The sequence below is a fragment of the Microplitis mediator genome, chromosome 8, assembly GCF_029852145.1.
Source record: "Microplitis mediator isolate UGA2020A chromosome 8, iyMicMedi2.1, whole genome shotgun sequence".
Taxonomy (NCBI): domain Eukaryota; kingdom Metazoa; phylum Arthropoda; class Insecta; order Hymenoptera; family Braconidae; genus Microplitis; species Microplitis mediator.
The window spans coordinates 21,667,760-21,681,521 of NC_079976.1; the positions used below are offsets into that span (position 1 = coordinate 21,667,760).

At 30.5% G+C, this 13,762-nt stretch overlaps 2 protein-coding genes across 3 annotated transcripts in view; one reads left to right on the forward strand and one right to left on the reverse strand.

Annotated features, from left to right (window-relative positions):
* The first annotated feature begins 1,852 nt into the window (after window positions 1-1,852).
* Window positions 1,853-8,935, forward strand: LOC130672892 (zinc finger protein 415-like). 2 transcript variants are annotated; one of them, XM_057477664.1, is made up of 6 exons: window positions 1,853-2,370; window positions 2,479-2,620; window positions 2,723-2,878; window positions 4,945-5,202; window positions 5,888-6,102; window positions 6,721-8,935. In XM_057477664.1, the coding sequence occupies exons 1-6, from the start codon at window positions 2,146-2,148 to the stop codon at window positions 6,925-6,927; spliced, it is 1,203 nt and encodes a 400-aa protein (XP_057333647.1). In that variant the 5' UTR covers window positions 1,853-2,145; the 3' UTR covers window positions 6,928-8,935. The 2 variants fall into 2 exon arrangements, with proteins under 2 accessions (XP_057333647.1, XP_057333648.1); XM_057477665.1 differs by having other exon boundaries at window positions 1,882-2,370; window positions 5,888-6,057.
* LOC130672891 (dipeptidyl aminopeptidase-like protein 6) overlaps window positions 7,414-13,762 on the reverse strand; it is a 55,886-nt gene continuing 49,537 nt past the window's right edge. Inside the window, exon 12 of the mRNA XM_057477663.1 lies at window positions 7,414-11,282. Within this exon, the coding sequence (XP_057333646.1) occupies window positions 10,924-11,282 (359 nt within the window). The 3' untranslated portion in view covers window positions 7,414-10,923. The remainder of the gene's footprint in view (window positions 11,283-13,762) is intronic.

Genomic DNA, 13,762 nt, shown 5'->3' on the forward strand with positions numbered 1-13,762 from the left:
TTTAAATTTACCTTCTTGAGCCCTATTATTTTTATTCCTAAATGGTTAGACATTGTTCTCTTTCGCATCATTAGTATATTACAGAGTTTATATCCCTGAAGGGAAAATACGATTCGTGAGGATTAAAAACGATTAAATATTTAATCCTCATTAACCGTTTTTAATGGTCATAATCCTCATGGTTTTTCACATTTAATCGTCTCTAATCCACAAATAATGATCGGTTATTTTACAATTAAAAACGATTCACTAAGATTCAAAATTTTTAATCCTCATGAATCGTTTTCAATCGTAAAATAATATTGCAATTTTCGGTTCTGAGTGAAGATTAAAAACGATTCAAAACGATTTAAAACTTAATCGTTTTTAATCCTCTTTAATTATCAATTGAGGATTCATGACGATTCAAAACGATTAAAACAGTTTTAATCCTCACGAATCGTATTTTCTAATCAGGGATCTATATTTTTAAATCATTTCTAATTATAAAGCTTTTTAAACTTGATCCTGTTAGTCTATTTTTTTTTCTATATTGATACACGTGTACTTTGTTATAAAACTTATGTATACTTTTGCCATTCGGCTATTTTGCCTTGACATAGAAATTGAATAAATAAATAAATAAATTTGAGAACGTATCAACTAAATTGGAGTAATATTTGCTTGCCTTAAGTAATTCATGCTTCGAAAAATGTATTACTAAAGTGAAGCAATAGTTTACTTGAAATGAGAACTATCAATTTCATTTTTGAAAGAAATGACTTATTTTGATTATTTTTGGAAATAAGAAAAATGATTACTTGAATTTAATTTTTTTTTCTCTCAGTGTATTCTCTAAACATGAATAAGTAAAATAAGTGAATATTCACTAATTCTAAGTGCCAACCGAACCACTTTTTGAAATTAGTGGTTCGGTTTGCACTTGGAATTAGTGAATATTCACTTATATTCACTAATTTATGTTTAGAGAGTATAATCAGCGTACATTTAATCTTTATAAAATAGCTTATGCAGTAAATATATATCATTCTACAATAAAACTAAGTACTATATTCTAAAAATTGAAATAAATATTTGATATAAGGTAAGAGACCCAGTACCCGATCAGGGAGCTAGTACCCGATCACTCATGTATTTGTAAATCAATATTTGCTGAATTTTACTAAATCTATATAAATACATGGAATGATCGGATACTAGGTCTTTTACCTTATCTAAAATTTTTGGCAAATGCATACTCATTTATAAGATTATTCTTGAAAATATATACCCGCAATGAAACTTGAAGTTTTATATGTAGCAAAGTTATCATACTCAGTTCTTAAAAAAATTGAGTATTTATAGTTGGATGAATACACGCGAGCAATAGGCATCGAGACATCGTGAACGTGAGAAGCAAGATGCAATATGCAAGGTGAGTATTCGCTTGAAGGAGGCATACAGGGAGTGGATGAAATGAGAGCCCTGAAGGAGTATACGCCGTATACAAGATATAACGTGTTGAAGCGAAAAGGGACAAGGGAGAAGAATACCGGCTTGTATTGAGCTTGTCCAAAGCAGGTTGGCAGCCAATCGTTTCGGAAGCAAAGAGAAGATACAGATGATGCTGAGAATATAGGAAAGAGTCGCATAATAAAAGTTGGAGAGAGACAGAGATAAATTGCGAAGAGACAGGTGCCGCGAGTCGCCCACGTGGTTCTTAAGAGACCGGTGTAGTAGATGGGAGAAGACAAGGCAAGAGCAAACAGTATAATGATGACCAACGGACAACGGCTGGCTTCCTTGTGCCTAACCAAACGCATTCGCGTGATAGTAGAAGTATTATGCATCCATTTGGTGGGAGAAGTACATGAAAGGACGAATGCAATAGGTGGAGTTTAAAGAGGGGTAGGGCTACTCATTCGGTAGCAAATGCTGGTAACCCGTCGCAAGGTCAAGATCAGTCGGCTAATCCTTTTCAGTCAACCAAGGGCCTTGCACCTTGGAGTCACAAAATACTTTGTGAATCGTATTGATAAATAAGTACACCGAATTATTACCAAGATAATTATTTCAAATAAAGTGCGTTTAGTGATCGTTCAAAAAATTTAGCAATTATGATTTAATGAATCTTTCTAATGAAGTTTTATTCAAAAAATCTAAACCATGGAAACTTGCGTGTTGATACCGAAGGAATTTTCACTAGCATTAGCAACTGATCATAATACTTGTCCTGAACTCTTTAAAAATGATTCTAGATCATTTACAGCTGATGTCAGAATTTCAGTATGGTCTAATGTCTTTATACCATCCGGAACACTAATTTATCCTTTTCAAGGATCTATCAGATTCGACAAAATTGATCTCTACTCCCTTCTCGACGATAATGATGTAAGTAATTATTTCAATGACTTTTTTTTTTAATGCTATTAAATGATCTGATTATAATCTCGGAGTAAATATAAATATTTATGGATATATACATGCATATATATGTAGATCAGACGCGAATACGGTTGTTACGATGAAGTATCATTTTCAAACTATAATCTTAACAAACGCCAATGCAATTGGATCCGATTTTTACGTATTGTACAAAGTTATAATGATCAAGTTAATCTTATTGGTACTAAAGTTAAGGGTGAGTTCTTTAAAATCATTTAATTGATTATAGAAAGCATAAATTTGAATCGTTAAAAAAATAAAAATTTAGATTACTAACAATTGATCAACTGTATATTAGGTGATCCAATATTTGAAGTTATTAAAGACGTTGAACCGGATTCAGAGCTTATTGCATGGTTCTTACCAGCATCTCATGAAGACCTCGTCTTTATATCGCGTGACTTCTGCTCGCGTTCTGCAATCTACAGGTGCACTATCGACTCGATTCTTGCCGGTGAGTATTAACTTGCTTCATTGTGTATTCAGATGTACTCTTACTATTTGTTGGGAATTTAGATGTGAATCGAATGTCAAATAATTGCTTTATCATTGGCTTATATACATATTTTAATGAAAAAATAATTTTGAGATTTTAATTCTAATAATTCGAGTAATATAATTAATTTTAAACAACGAAATTATGATCATTTAAGAAAATTTTCAGTTTAATGCAAATAACTTACGACTTGTAAGAAATATCGGAAATTTTTACAGAAATAAGTTATAGAAAAAAAATATTCTACAAAAAATGTCCTATACAATGTTCTCATAAAGTCTATGGTTGCGTCAAAAAATTGAAAAAATGTAGGAGCTTATTATTAATCAAGCTTTAACTTTGAATAACTTCTGAAGAAATAAAACTATCGAAAAATTGTAAGAAACCTTTTTCGTAGAGCGTCAAATTTCCCTTAAAAATAAGTCCTGAAAATTTTTAAGTATTATTCCCACTGTGAACTATAAAATTCTGAGGTGCAAAAGAATTTTGTCTCTATGTTATTCAAATGAAAAATAGAAATTTGCGATGCGGTACCCCTTAATATTAATATAAATTGCTCAAACTTTCACAGTATTTTTTTTCGTTATTTCCAACAATATTCTCGATATAATTCAGAAAGAAAAAAATAAGTCGTTTTTTTTTAAACTGTCTAATGTATATATTAGATTGTGCCAATAAAATCTATATTTTATTTTTCGATCCCATACAAAAATTATATAAAGAAACAATTGAGTACCAAATTGGCCTCTCCAACTCAAGAACGAAACGCGCGCTCGCTTAAATTAGATTCCCCATTTAAAAAACATGGAAAATTTTTTTTTTAACTTTGAAATTTTAGAACTCCTTTACGGAACAATAAATTGAATGGACCATGACATATTTTTCTCGAGAATCAAATGTTCTACAGAAAAGGTCTCTTATAATTTTTTAATAAATCTAACCGTTCAAAAGTTACTTTTTTACGAAACTCAGTTTTTTTTTCAGATAATTAACTTATAAAATCTGTAATTTTTTAAACGTGAGATTAAAAAATTATAAAAGACGTATTTTCATTGCAAAAAAAATTATATACAAGAAATGCCCGTTGACACTTTGCGATAAGACTGATAGTTTCGATGGAAAAGTAAACAAAATGAGAAATTTACCATAAATTTGAATTTAAGCTTAAATAACATTTAAACGGTGAGATTTATTAAAAAATTATAAAAGACATTTTTTGTAGAACATTCAATTTTCTATAAAAATATGTTATGGTCGTTTCAATTCATTGATCCGGTAACGAGTTGTCAAATTTCAAAGTTAAAAAAAAATTTTTTCGCATGTTGTTTAAGTGTGAAATCTTACTTAAGCGAGCGTGCGTTTTGTAATTGAGTTGGAGGGCTTAATTTTATACCCAATTTTTTTTATTATGTTGCATACAACGTAATTTTCGTATGGGACTGAAAAAAAAACAAATATTGATTTTATTTTATTTTCCCACATGATAGTTTTTATGGAATTGTTAAATTTCTTGTTAATTTAATTTTTCTTTATCATTATTTACTACTTATTCGGAGTTTAAAACTGGAAAAAGAAATATTGTGGCAGAACTGCGACCAAGGACCTTCTAGCTTACCAGCTTCCATTGTACTGTCTTTTATCCTCGACGACAAGAATACACATTTGAATCACAAGCGGCAACTCCTGTGATCTCACCGACAAAAAAATTTCACTATGTATTTGCATTTCAGATTTGTAGGTAGTCTTATCTTTTTATTTTTTCCCATACTCCTTCCTATTGCCTCCTCGAGCAGTTGGTATATATGGAGTAGTTCAGGAATATAGGAAGGAAAGAAAAGAAAAGAAAGAAAAAGAAGAATCTATCAGTAAAAAATACACAAAAATTCTTTAAATAAATGCTTGAAATTAAATAATTTATTATTATTATTTTTATAATCACTATTATTTTAAGATAATCGAAAGAAATATTTTTAATTAATTAACTAATTCATTCATTCTCTGGTAATTGTTATTTGTTTTTGAAGATTCACCTTTAGATCTTTCAAAAACATTACTGTCACATCAATCATCCCCAATCACAACTTCATACTATGAACCAGATGAATATGAGTCAACATCTGAAGAATCATCTTCATCTACTTTATCAATGACTAGTGATCATCTAGACTGCAGTATTTTAACAACAATAAAAAGGGGAGAGCGTGTCCTTCTTCCTTGTGAGGTCTGTGGCAAGTCATTTGATCGACCATCTTTACTGAAACGTCATATGAGAACTCATACTGGTAATACAACACAACTTATTAGTAGTTGCGATAATTATAATATTTTAAACCACTAAGAGGTGCCACTAGTGTGATCGCCTAAAAAAAATATGATTTTTGGACATTTTCTCAACGCTCCAAAAACAAGTCCTCCCACTGTTGCAGTGATAGTGATCTTCGCAGTGTACGAAATAAACAAAACCAAAAAGTTTATTAAACTAGAAGGCATTTACCGTATCATGATTCTCGGGCTAAGAAAAAAATTGAAATTTAACAAAATGGTGGAGTTTTTAAAAAAAAATTCAAATTTTGCACGAAAATTTTATGATTTTTGGCCTGACGAAATTACATTTTTGATTCGATCGGAAAACTGGAGGTTCGTGGTCCGTAGAAATATATATAAAAAAAGCTGCAATTCGAATAAAATCGATCGGATGATTTGTCTTCGAGTTATAGCTGCAGCAATTTTGAAAAGTAACTTTTCGAGAACCGATTAGCGACTGCTCTTCAGATGTCTGTAACTCAAAAAAACTATTCAAAATATGTACTTGAAATTTTAGTATGTTATTTTGAAGATATAGACTATTGAAATATGCAAAAAAAAAAAATTGATTGTTTCAAAATTTCACACTAGTGGTCTCCCTTAAGCAAAAAAAAAGTATATTTTTTTTATTGATTGTTTTATTATATTTATGTTGTATATCAGGAGAGAAACCGCACATTTGCATGGTCTGCAACAAAGGATTTTCCACTTCAAGTTCACTTAATACTCACAAACGAATTCATAGTGGCGAAAAACCCCATCAATGCCTTGTATGTGGAAAAAAATTCACTGCCTCATCTAATCTGTACTACCATCGGATGACTCATATCAAGGTGAAGCTTCAACTAAGAGTAATATCCGTTACTCCTACATCACAAGTAAACAGGAAGAAATATTTTATAAGTTTTTTTTTTATTTTTTTTTTTTTGCACTTGATTTTATATCATACAAAAAAAAGAGAAAGATAAAATAAAAACAGCTGCATTTTCTGAGCGTAAGTCCAGTAGAAGTCGGATATCATATATTCACAAGATTGCAAATGAATGCATTCATACGGTGACTTTTTTTAAAATTTATTGGAACAGAAACTCCATGAGTTTCTCTCTAATCCCTCGAAGTAATGATATCTCAAGGAGCCATATAGGTTGAACTGCCATCAGCTACTGTAATTGGCCCATTACTTGCTACCGCTTGGAATGCAATCCAATTAGAAAGACAGAGAACGTACGTATGTACCCTAAGGCTGTTTCCTTCGCGTTTTACCTATACTGTAGCAGGTTTTACTTACGTGATGCAGCTTCTCCTCGTTGCACACGACTCATCTCCCACCATTTTTATCATAGCCCAACTACAACTTTAACTGATGGAATTTATAAACTACTAACTTATTTTATTAATAATTTATTTAATATTCAAAGAAAATATTTTTAAAATAATTAATAACATTTAAATTATATTATTATTATTATAACTTTTTGTATTATTCATTTCCATAGGAAAAACCGCACAAATGTTCCCAATGTTCCAAATCATTTCCAACACCAGGTGACTTAAAAAGCCATATGTATGTTCACAATGGGCTTTGGCCTTTCAGGTGTCATATTTGCAATCGTGGATTCAGTAAGCCAACGAATCTCAAAAACCACATGCTTCTACACCTTGGAAGATGCTCAAATAAAAAATTTATTAAGGCTGATTTATAAATGTACTATAATATTGAATGAAGTAGAATTTTTTAAATTTATTAAGTAGTTTGTGACCCTTTTTTATTTAATTTTAAGTAGTCTAATTTATACGATTTTATTTTTATATTCATCAAGTTTTTAAAATTATGAAATAGAAAAATAATAGTCCTTATTTTTTTTATAGTTTTTACATATATTATTTGAATATATATGGGCCACTTTCTACCAATTCAACGATTTTAATGTTTCAGTTTTTTGTATGTATTGAAAACAATTTATATAATACATTTTAGCATTTATAAAAATTGTTTTTAAAAAAATTTGATAGCATTTTTACTACTTTTAGCCGAAATTAGTTTCCTCATCAAGAAACATTAAATTTAGTTCCAAAAAGGATACATCATTTGAGGTTTTGGTTATAATTTTTTTCAAAAACTATATTTTCAGCCAAAAGAGATCAATAGAATAATAACAATACCATCAGTCTTCTCAGAGTTATACAAATCGAAGAATTTTTTTTTAAATTTTTACCTCCAAAGCTTCTATACAGTAGAATCTGAAAATTTACGCTAAAGCTCCTTTCAATATGTATAAAAATATTTGAAAAAATGAGAAATATTAATTAATCAAAAAACACTGAGAGAAAAAATGCATACATTCAAGAACAAATGCTTGATTTGAGTATTTTAGTTACTTGAATTGTGCCAAGCAATTATTTTCTTGAATGAAAAAAATGATAAGTTTATTCAAGTATTTTATTTACTCGCTTGATACTAAGAAAAAAAGTTGATTTCCCTAACGGACCCAAATTACAGTGAATTACGGTAAACCCACCGTAAAATACCGATTTACCGTAAATTACGGTGGATTTACCGTAATTTACGGTGGATTTACCGTAATTTACGGTGGTTTTACCGTAATTTGCGGTGGCTTTCCCGTAATTTACGGTGAATTTACCGTAAAATACGGAAATACGGTAATCCACCGTAAATTACGGTAATTCGGTAATCCACCCGAATTTTTTTATGGTAGATTTATCGTATTCGACGGTAAATTTACGGTATACCCGCCGTAATTTACGATAATCCACCGTAAAGTACCGATTTACCGTAAATTACGGTGGATTTACCGCAATTTACGGTGGATTTACCACAATTTACGGCGAATTTACCGTAATTTACGGTAAATCTACTCGAATTTTACGGTATTCTACGGTAGATTAACGGTAAAAATACCGTAAATTTACGGTAACTCAGGTCTGCTGGGGTTTGTCCAAAAAATATTATTAGAGATGCCTTTTTATCATCTAATGCTGTTCATATTAGTTTTGTATCTTAACAAATATTTTTTAATATTAATAAATAATTTTACCCTGTCTACACGGAAAAACGAATAATGGAAAAAATAAATGTACATCCAAGACTTATTACAGTTTTAAATGTCAGCAAAGTCTCTCTACTTTAAAACTGGGAAAAATTACATTATTTCTGAGATGTAGCAATTATCAGAGTTTCACTATTATTAGAGTTTCATTTATGAGCGTTTTACTCAAGCAACAGGGTTTAAAAATTACAGTTTGAAATGTGATAATGGTCATTCTTAAAATGTTATACAATATTGAGTTTTTACAAAATTTTATGAAACTTCATAAAATTTCAAATAAGTTCATAGAGATTTTAAAAATTTAGTTAAAATCCACCATACAAAAACTTATAAACTCCGTCTTTTCCGGCATTTAACTCTAAAATCATCAATTAAGCACTAAGCTCCAACTTTGGTGATGTGGACCAGTGAGCAGCGTTCAGGACTATCAGCCAAGAGTAGCCGAGTTCGAGCCCAGTAGAGGCCCAGGTTTTTGTTCATAATTTTACATTATTAAATCGTGTTTCTAAATTTGTAATGCGTGTCGCGTGGTAATAATCAAATCAAAAATTGAATATTTCATTTTTTTTTTTTCAAAAATATTTTTTCCGGACTGATAATTTTGACATCACCCAGAAGTCATATTGACGTCATAAATGTTATACAGACATCAGATTTACGTCATGGTTACGTCATTAATCTTACGTCATAATCTTACGTAAAAAGTAGGAAATATGCAATAGTGTAACGTCATTGTGACGTTAAATTTACGTCGATGTATTTACTGGGAAAATAATAAGTAACTGGCATTATCAAGTTTCATCTAACTAAAAATACATTAGAAACTGTAAAATTTGATATCTATGATAGTGATTACTTTATTACAAGAAGTAGACTCAATTATTACAGTGCAAACTATAATATTTAAAGTTTTTTATACGAGGACCCTGTTTTTGCATTCAAAACTGTAATTTTGTCACTGATCTTTTTTTTCGTGTAAGATTCGAACCTAGACCGATCACGCGAGACTTATGACCCTCAGCCACAGTCACTTTTTGTAAATCATGTCTTTAATAAACTCTTAAATTATTCATTGACGTTTGTCATCTGAAATATTACCCTGGCGGATCCGAATTACAGTAATTAACGGTCAAATACCGTAATTTACGATCAATACGGTGTTATAAGGTAAAAAATACACGGTATATTACGACAAAAGTAGGTATTCCACAGCGAAAGTATGGTATTTTTACCGCATATTTGCAGTGAGAGAATTATAATTTACCGTAAAGTTGCGGCAAGCTTGCGGTAATTTACCTAAAGTGAATTATTGCACTGTAAAAACTGTGAATATAAATAAACATACGGTGTTTATGGTAAAAATGCCGCAAAATGGTCCATTGCCGTATCTTACCGCGATCCACTGTAAAATACGGTAAATTACCTTGTATTACTGTAAATAGCCATAAAATGCGGCAAATTTGCAGTAGAAATACCGTATTTTACGGTAAATAACGGGTTGATGCGATAAATCACCGTAATACGGATCCGCCAAGGTAATTTACAAATAAATAATAAAATTCAAATATTTAACAATCTATAGAAGCAGCTCTCGAAAAATTAATATATTTAATATTTTTATCAGTAGCAATGAGAAATTCCATTTTGTTATTAAAACAAATATTTTTCTTAGCGCAAGAATTATTTCTAATTTTGAATATAACTTTCTTTAATTTTTTTTTTTTTGTTTATTCGATTAAATAATTGGCTTATTGAAGATTTTAATTGTAATAAATTTGAAAAAGTATCAACTAAATTGCAGAAATATTTGCTCGCCTGAAGTAATGGATGCTTCTAGAAATTTATTATTAAAGTGACGCGATAGTTTTATTAAAATAAGAAAATACCCTAGTGGACCTAATTTACCGTAATTTTACGACAAATTACGGTAAACCTACCGTAATTTACGGTTGGTTTAACGTAGTGTAGGTAAACTGCGGCAATTTACGGTGAATGACCGAATTACCGTATTTTACGTTGGATTACCGCAAATTACGGCAAACCTACCGTAATTTACGGTAAATCGGCATTTTACGTCAGTTTGTCGTAATTTACGGTAATTTACCATAATTTGGGTCCGTTAGGGTATCAATTGCATTTCAGAAAAAAATTACTTATTGTGAGTATTTAGGGAAATAAGAAAAATAATTACTTGAATTTGATTTTTTTTTCTCTCAGTGCACAAATTACAGAAATTACGTTGATTTAATATTAGGTTCCCATATATATTCATCGACAATGACGACATTTAATAAGAAAGATAGAATATAGTTTTATAATAATTTATTTCTTACTTAATTATTGTTATTAAAAGAGCAAGCAATGAATAAAATTATTGCATTGATTGAATTTTAAAATTTAAAGACGTGATATATTATATTGTAAATATATCTATTCAACCGAACACAATTTGGAGAGAGATTGCATTTTTTTATAAGATATCTTTAACGCTCTAAAATAATTTATTAATTATTATATAATCCATAATTTCTATTAATAAAAGTATTTATTTTGTATCACGATTGTTAAAGACTAAATAACTAATTTAATAATACTCTAAAAATATTTGCCGAACTAAATAGAAATGGAGTGTCAATAAATGTCAGCACCACCACTTCCTAATCCAGCTTTAGAGTCAACAGGTACTTGCTTGATAAAACAATCATCAAGAAATTGTGCCATTGAAAGGTAAAGATGGCCCGTAACACCATTTAAACTATGACCAACATCTGGATAAACTTGTTGTCTAAATAATATACCTTTTTGAGCTAAATGACGTGCTAATGTCATTGATTGTTGGAATTGCACATTATCATCTGCAGTTCCTTGAATTAAGTAAAACATTTTTTCTCGCAGATACTCAATCTTGTTGAAAACATCGGATTCAGCATATCCTTTGTAATTTGACGTTACATTTGGAGAACCCATATATCTTTCAGCATATGCTGAATCTATAATAATAAATTATTGCAATCAGTTATTACAATCAATAATTAAATTTTAAGTACAAAAAAACATTTTGAAAACGATGAAAATTTTTTATGACCATTTTTTTTTATTCAACGCATGCCTGCTTATCGAATCTTATCATATTTGCAAAGCAAACTCTAAATGGCTGTTTACCGATCTGTGGTTAATAGTTTGTCAAAGCGCAAATAGCTTCCTGTGTACCTTAATAGCATTTGATTATGGGTATCATAAGCAATCGCATTTGAATTCATAGAATTATTGGAGGCAAGTGTGCGCAGTGGGTAAGTTTGCGCAAATCCATGCATTTCAGTCCGAAATGAATGAGTTTGCGTACACTGATTCACTGCGCACACTTGCCCCACATGACTTTGATCACATTTTTCTCTTTATTGACCGTTCGCAAAAACAAACTCTATAATTATCACAAGAGCAAATAACCTCGACACTAAATATATTTGGAATGAGTAGTACAATCAATCTAACAACTCATGTCAGTGCTTACAATAAATACGTTGATTATTTTTTATCAATTGAAATAAAATAAAAAATGAGTGATGCTCTAACGGACCCAATAATACGGTAAACTACCGTATATTACGGTACTAGGGCAATACACTATAACTGACCGCAATCGTTCTGTAATTTCCTGTTATTCGAACGTCGCGTGACTATACGAATACGGTAAATTTACGGTAGAACTACGAGAAAAATACGGTAACTATTTGTGCGATCATAGATATCTGTAAGTTACCGTAAAAAGTATCTTGATATTAGAGCTAAGAGGATAAAGTGTACCGTAACTTTATGGTAAGTCTATTTTTAAATACGGTAGAATTATTAATTGACATCTACCGCAAGTTATGGTACACCTACCGTAATACTACCTTCAACCTACCGTAATATTAGATCCGTCAAGGTAAGAGCAGTCAAAAACTAGTACCACATATAACTCCACCTGATTTAGGGTTTATTTTGCTGATCTAATAATTCGCAAAGACCAGGCATTTGCTGAATAAAGTATAATGCATAGCAAGTGCGTTAAGTCATTATCCGTCTAACACAATGACCTTAGCACTCGTCTCTGGTGCATACTATATAAGCACTCGCTGGCTCGTGAGCACCTCCGAATTATGTTAAAAACATTGTGCTTCCCGTATAAAGACTCACTTAGCCCACTTGCTATGTAATGTACTTTTTTGATACTGTAATACATTCATTTAGATAGTAATTTGCAACATAAAGCTATTCGCTGTTTATATAAAATCAACAAAAATTAAGAAGTTATTGAAATATTTTTCAAACAATTAAATCAGATGTGTATTGGAATAATTATAAAAAAATATATCTCATAATTAATTTTCCGTCTACTCCTCTCTTATTTAAGTTGTATTTTCTGCGGTAAGTATTTTTTTTTAATTAAAATATCTAAAGTTTGATATTCGAGTGTGGTAGTCATTGACTAAACTATAGAGTAAACTATTGAACACATTTTTATAAATTTGCATCACTTTTGGGCATCGCTCAAAAGTGAATTTGCTATAAGATACGTATAAAAATTGACTAAACGGAACTTGGAGCCGCTGCATGAAGCTAGTTGTTCCAGCATTAGCGCAAATTGTTATTCTTTTATCGGAGCAAAAGTTATTCCCCCATTGGAACAAGTTCTAAACGATAATTTTTGAAGTTAATATATAAATAAATTCAGAAACTTTGTTAAAAATATTGTTTCTTTAACTATTTAGTACCCTAGCAGATCCGAATTATGGCAAATTACGGTAGTTGCCGTAATTTACCGCAATTTACGGGAAATCAGGGCATTCTGTCGCATTTTGCCGTAAATCACGGTAAAATGTAATTGAACGTTAATTACGGTAAAATGCAGCGGAAATAATAAAATCTTAACTATCGTTGAATTAATAACAATTATATAATTTTTCAAATAAGTAACTCAGAAAAGTCACTTATGAGATGAATACTAATTAAAATAATTTTGTATTAAAAGATGATTGGAAAACATATAAAGGAAAGTCCGAACAACATGTCCCGAAGTCAGTAGAACAACTAGCCTCCCTGGTAAATCCAAATCACGGTAATTATCGTAATTTACAGTATTTGGAAGAACTACGGTAAAATACCGTACTTTACGGTAAACGTGCGGCATTTGTACCGTAAATTTGTGGTAACAGAACGGCAATTTACCGTAAAATTACGGCAGTCTTGCGGTATTTTACCGTAAAGAAAACTATTGCACTGTAAAACTGTAATAATAAATAAAATAAATGGTGCCCAGTCATAAAATCCCAGGAAAAAATATCCCAGTAACTTTCATCCCAGTAAAAATATCTCAGCTAAAAATATCCCTCGACAAAAATATCCAACAACATAAATTCCTCATGACAAAAATACCCCACGACAAAAATATTTTTATGGGAGATTTATGTCGTTGGATATTTTTGTTACG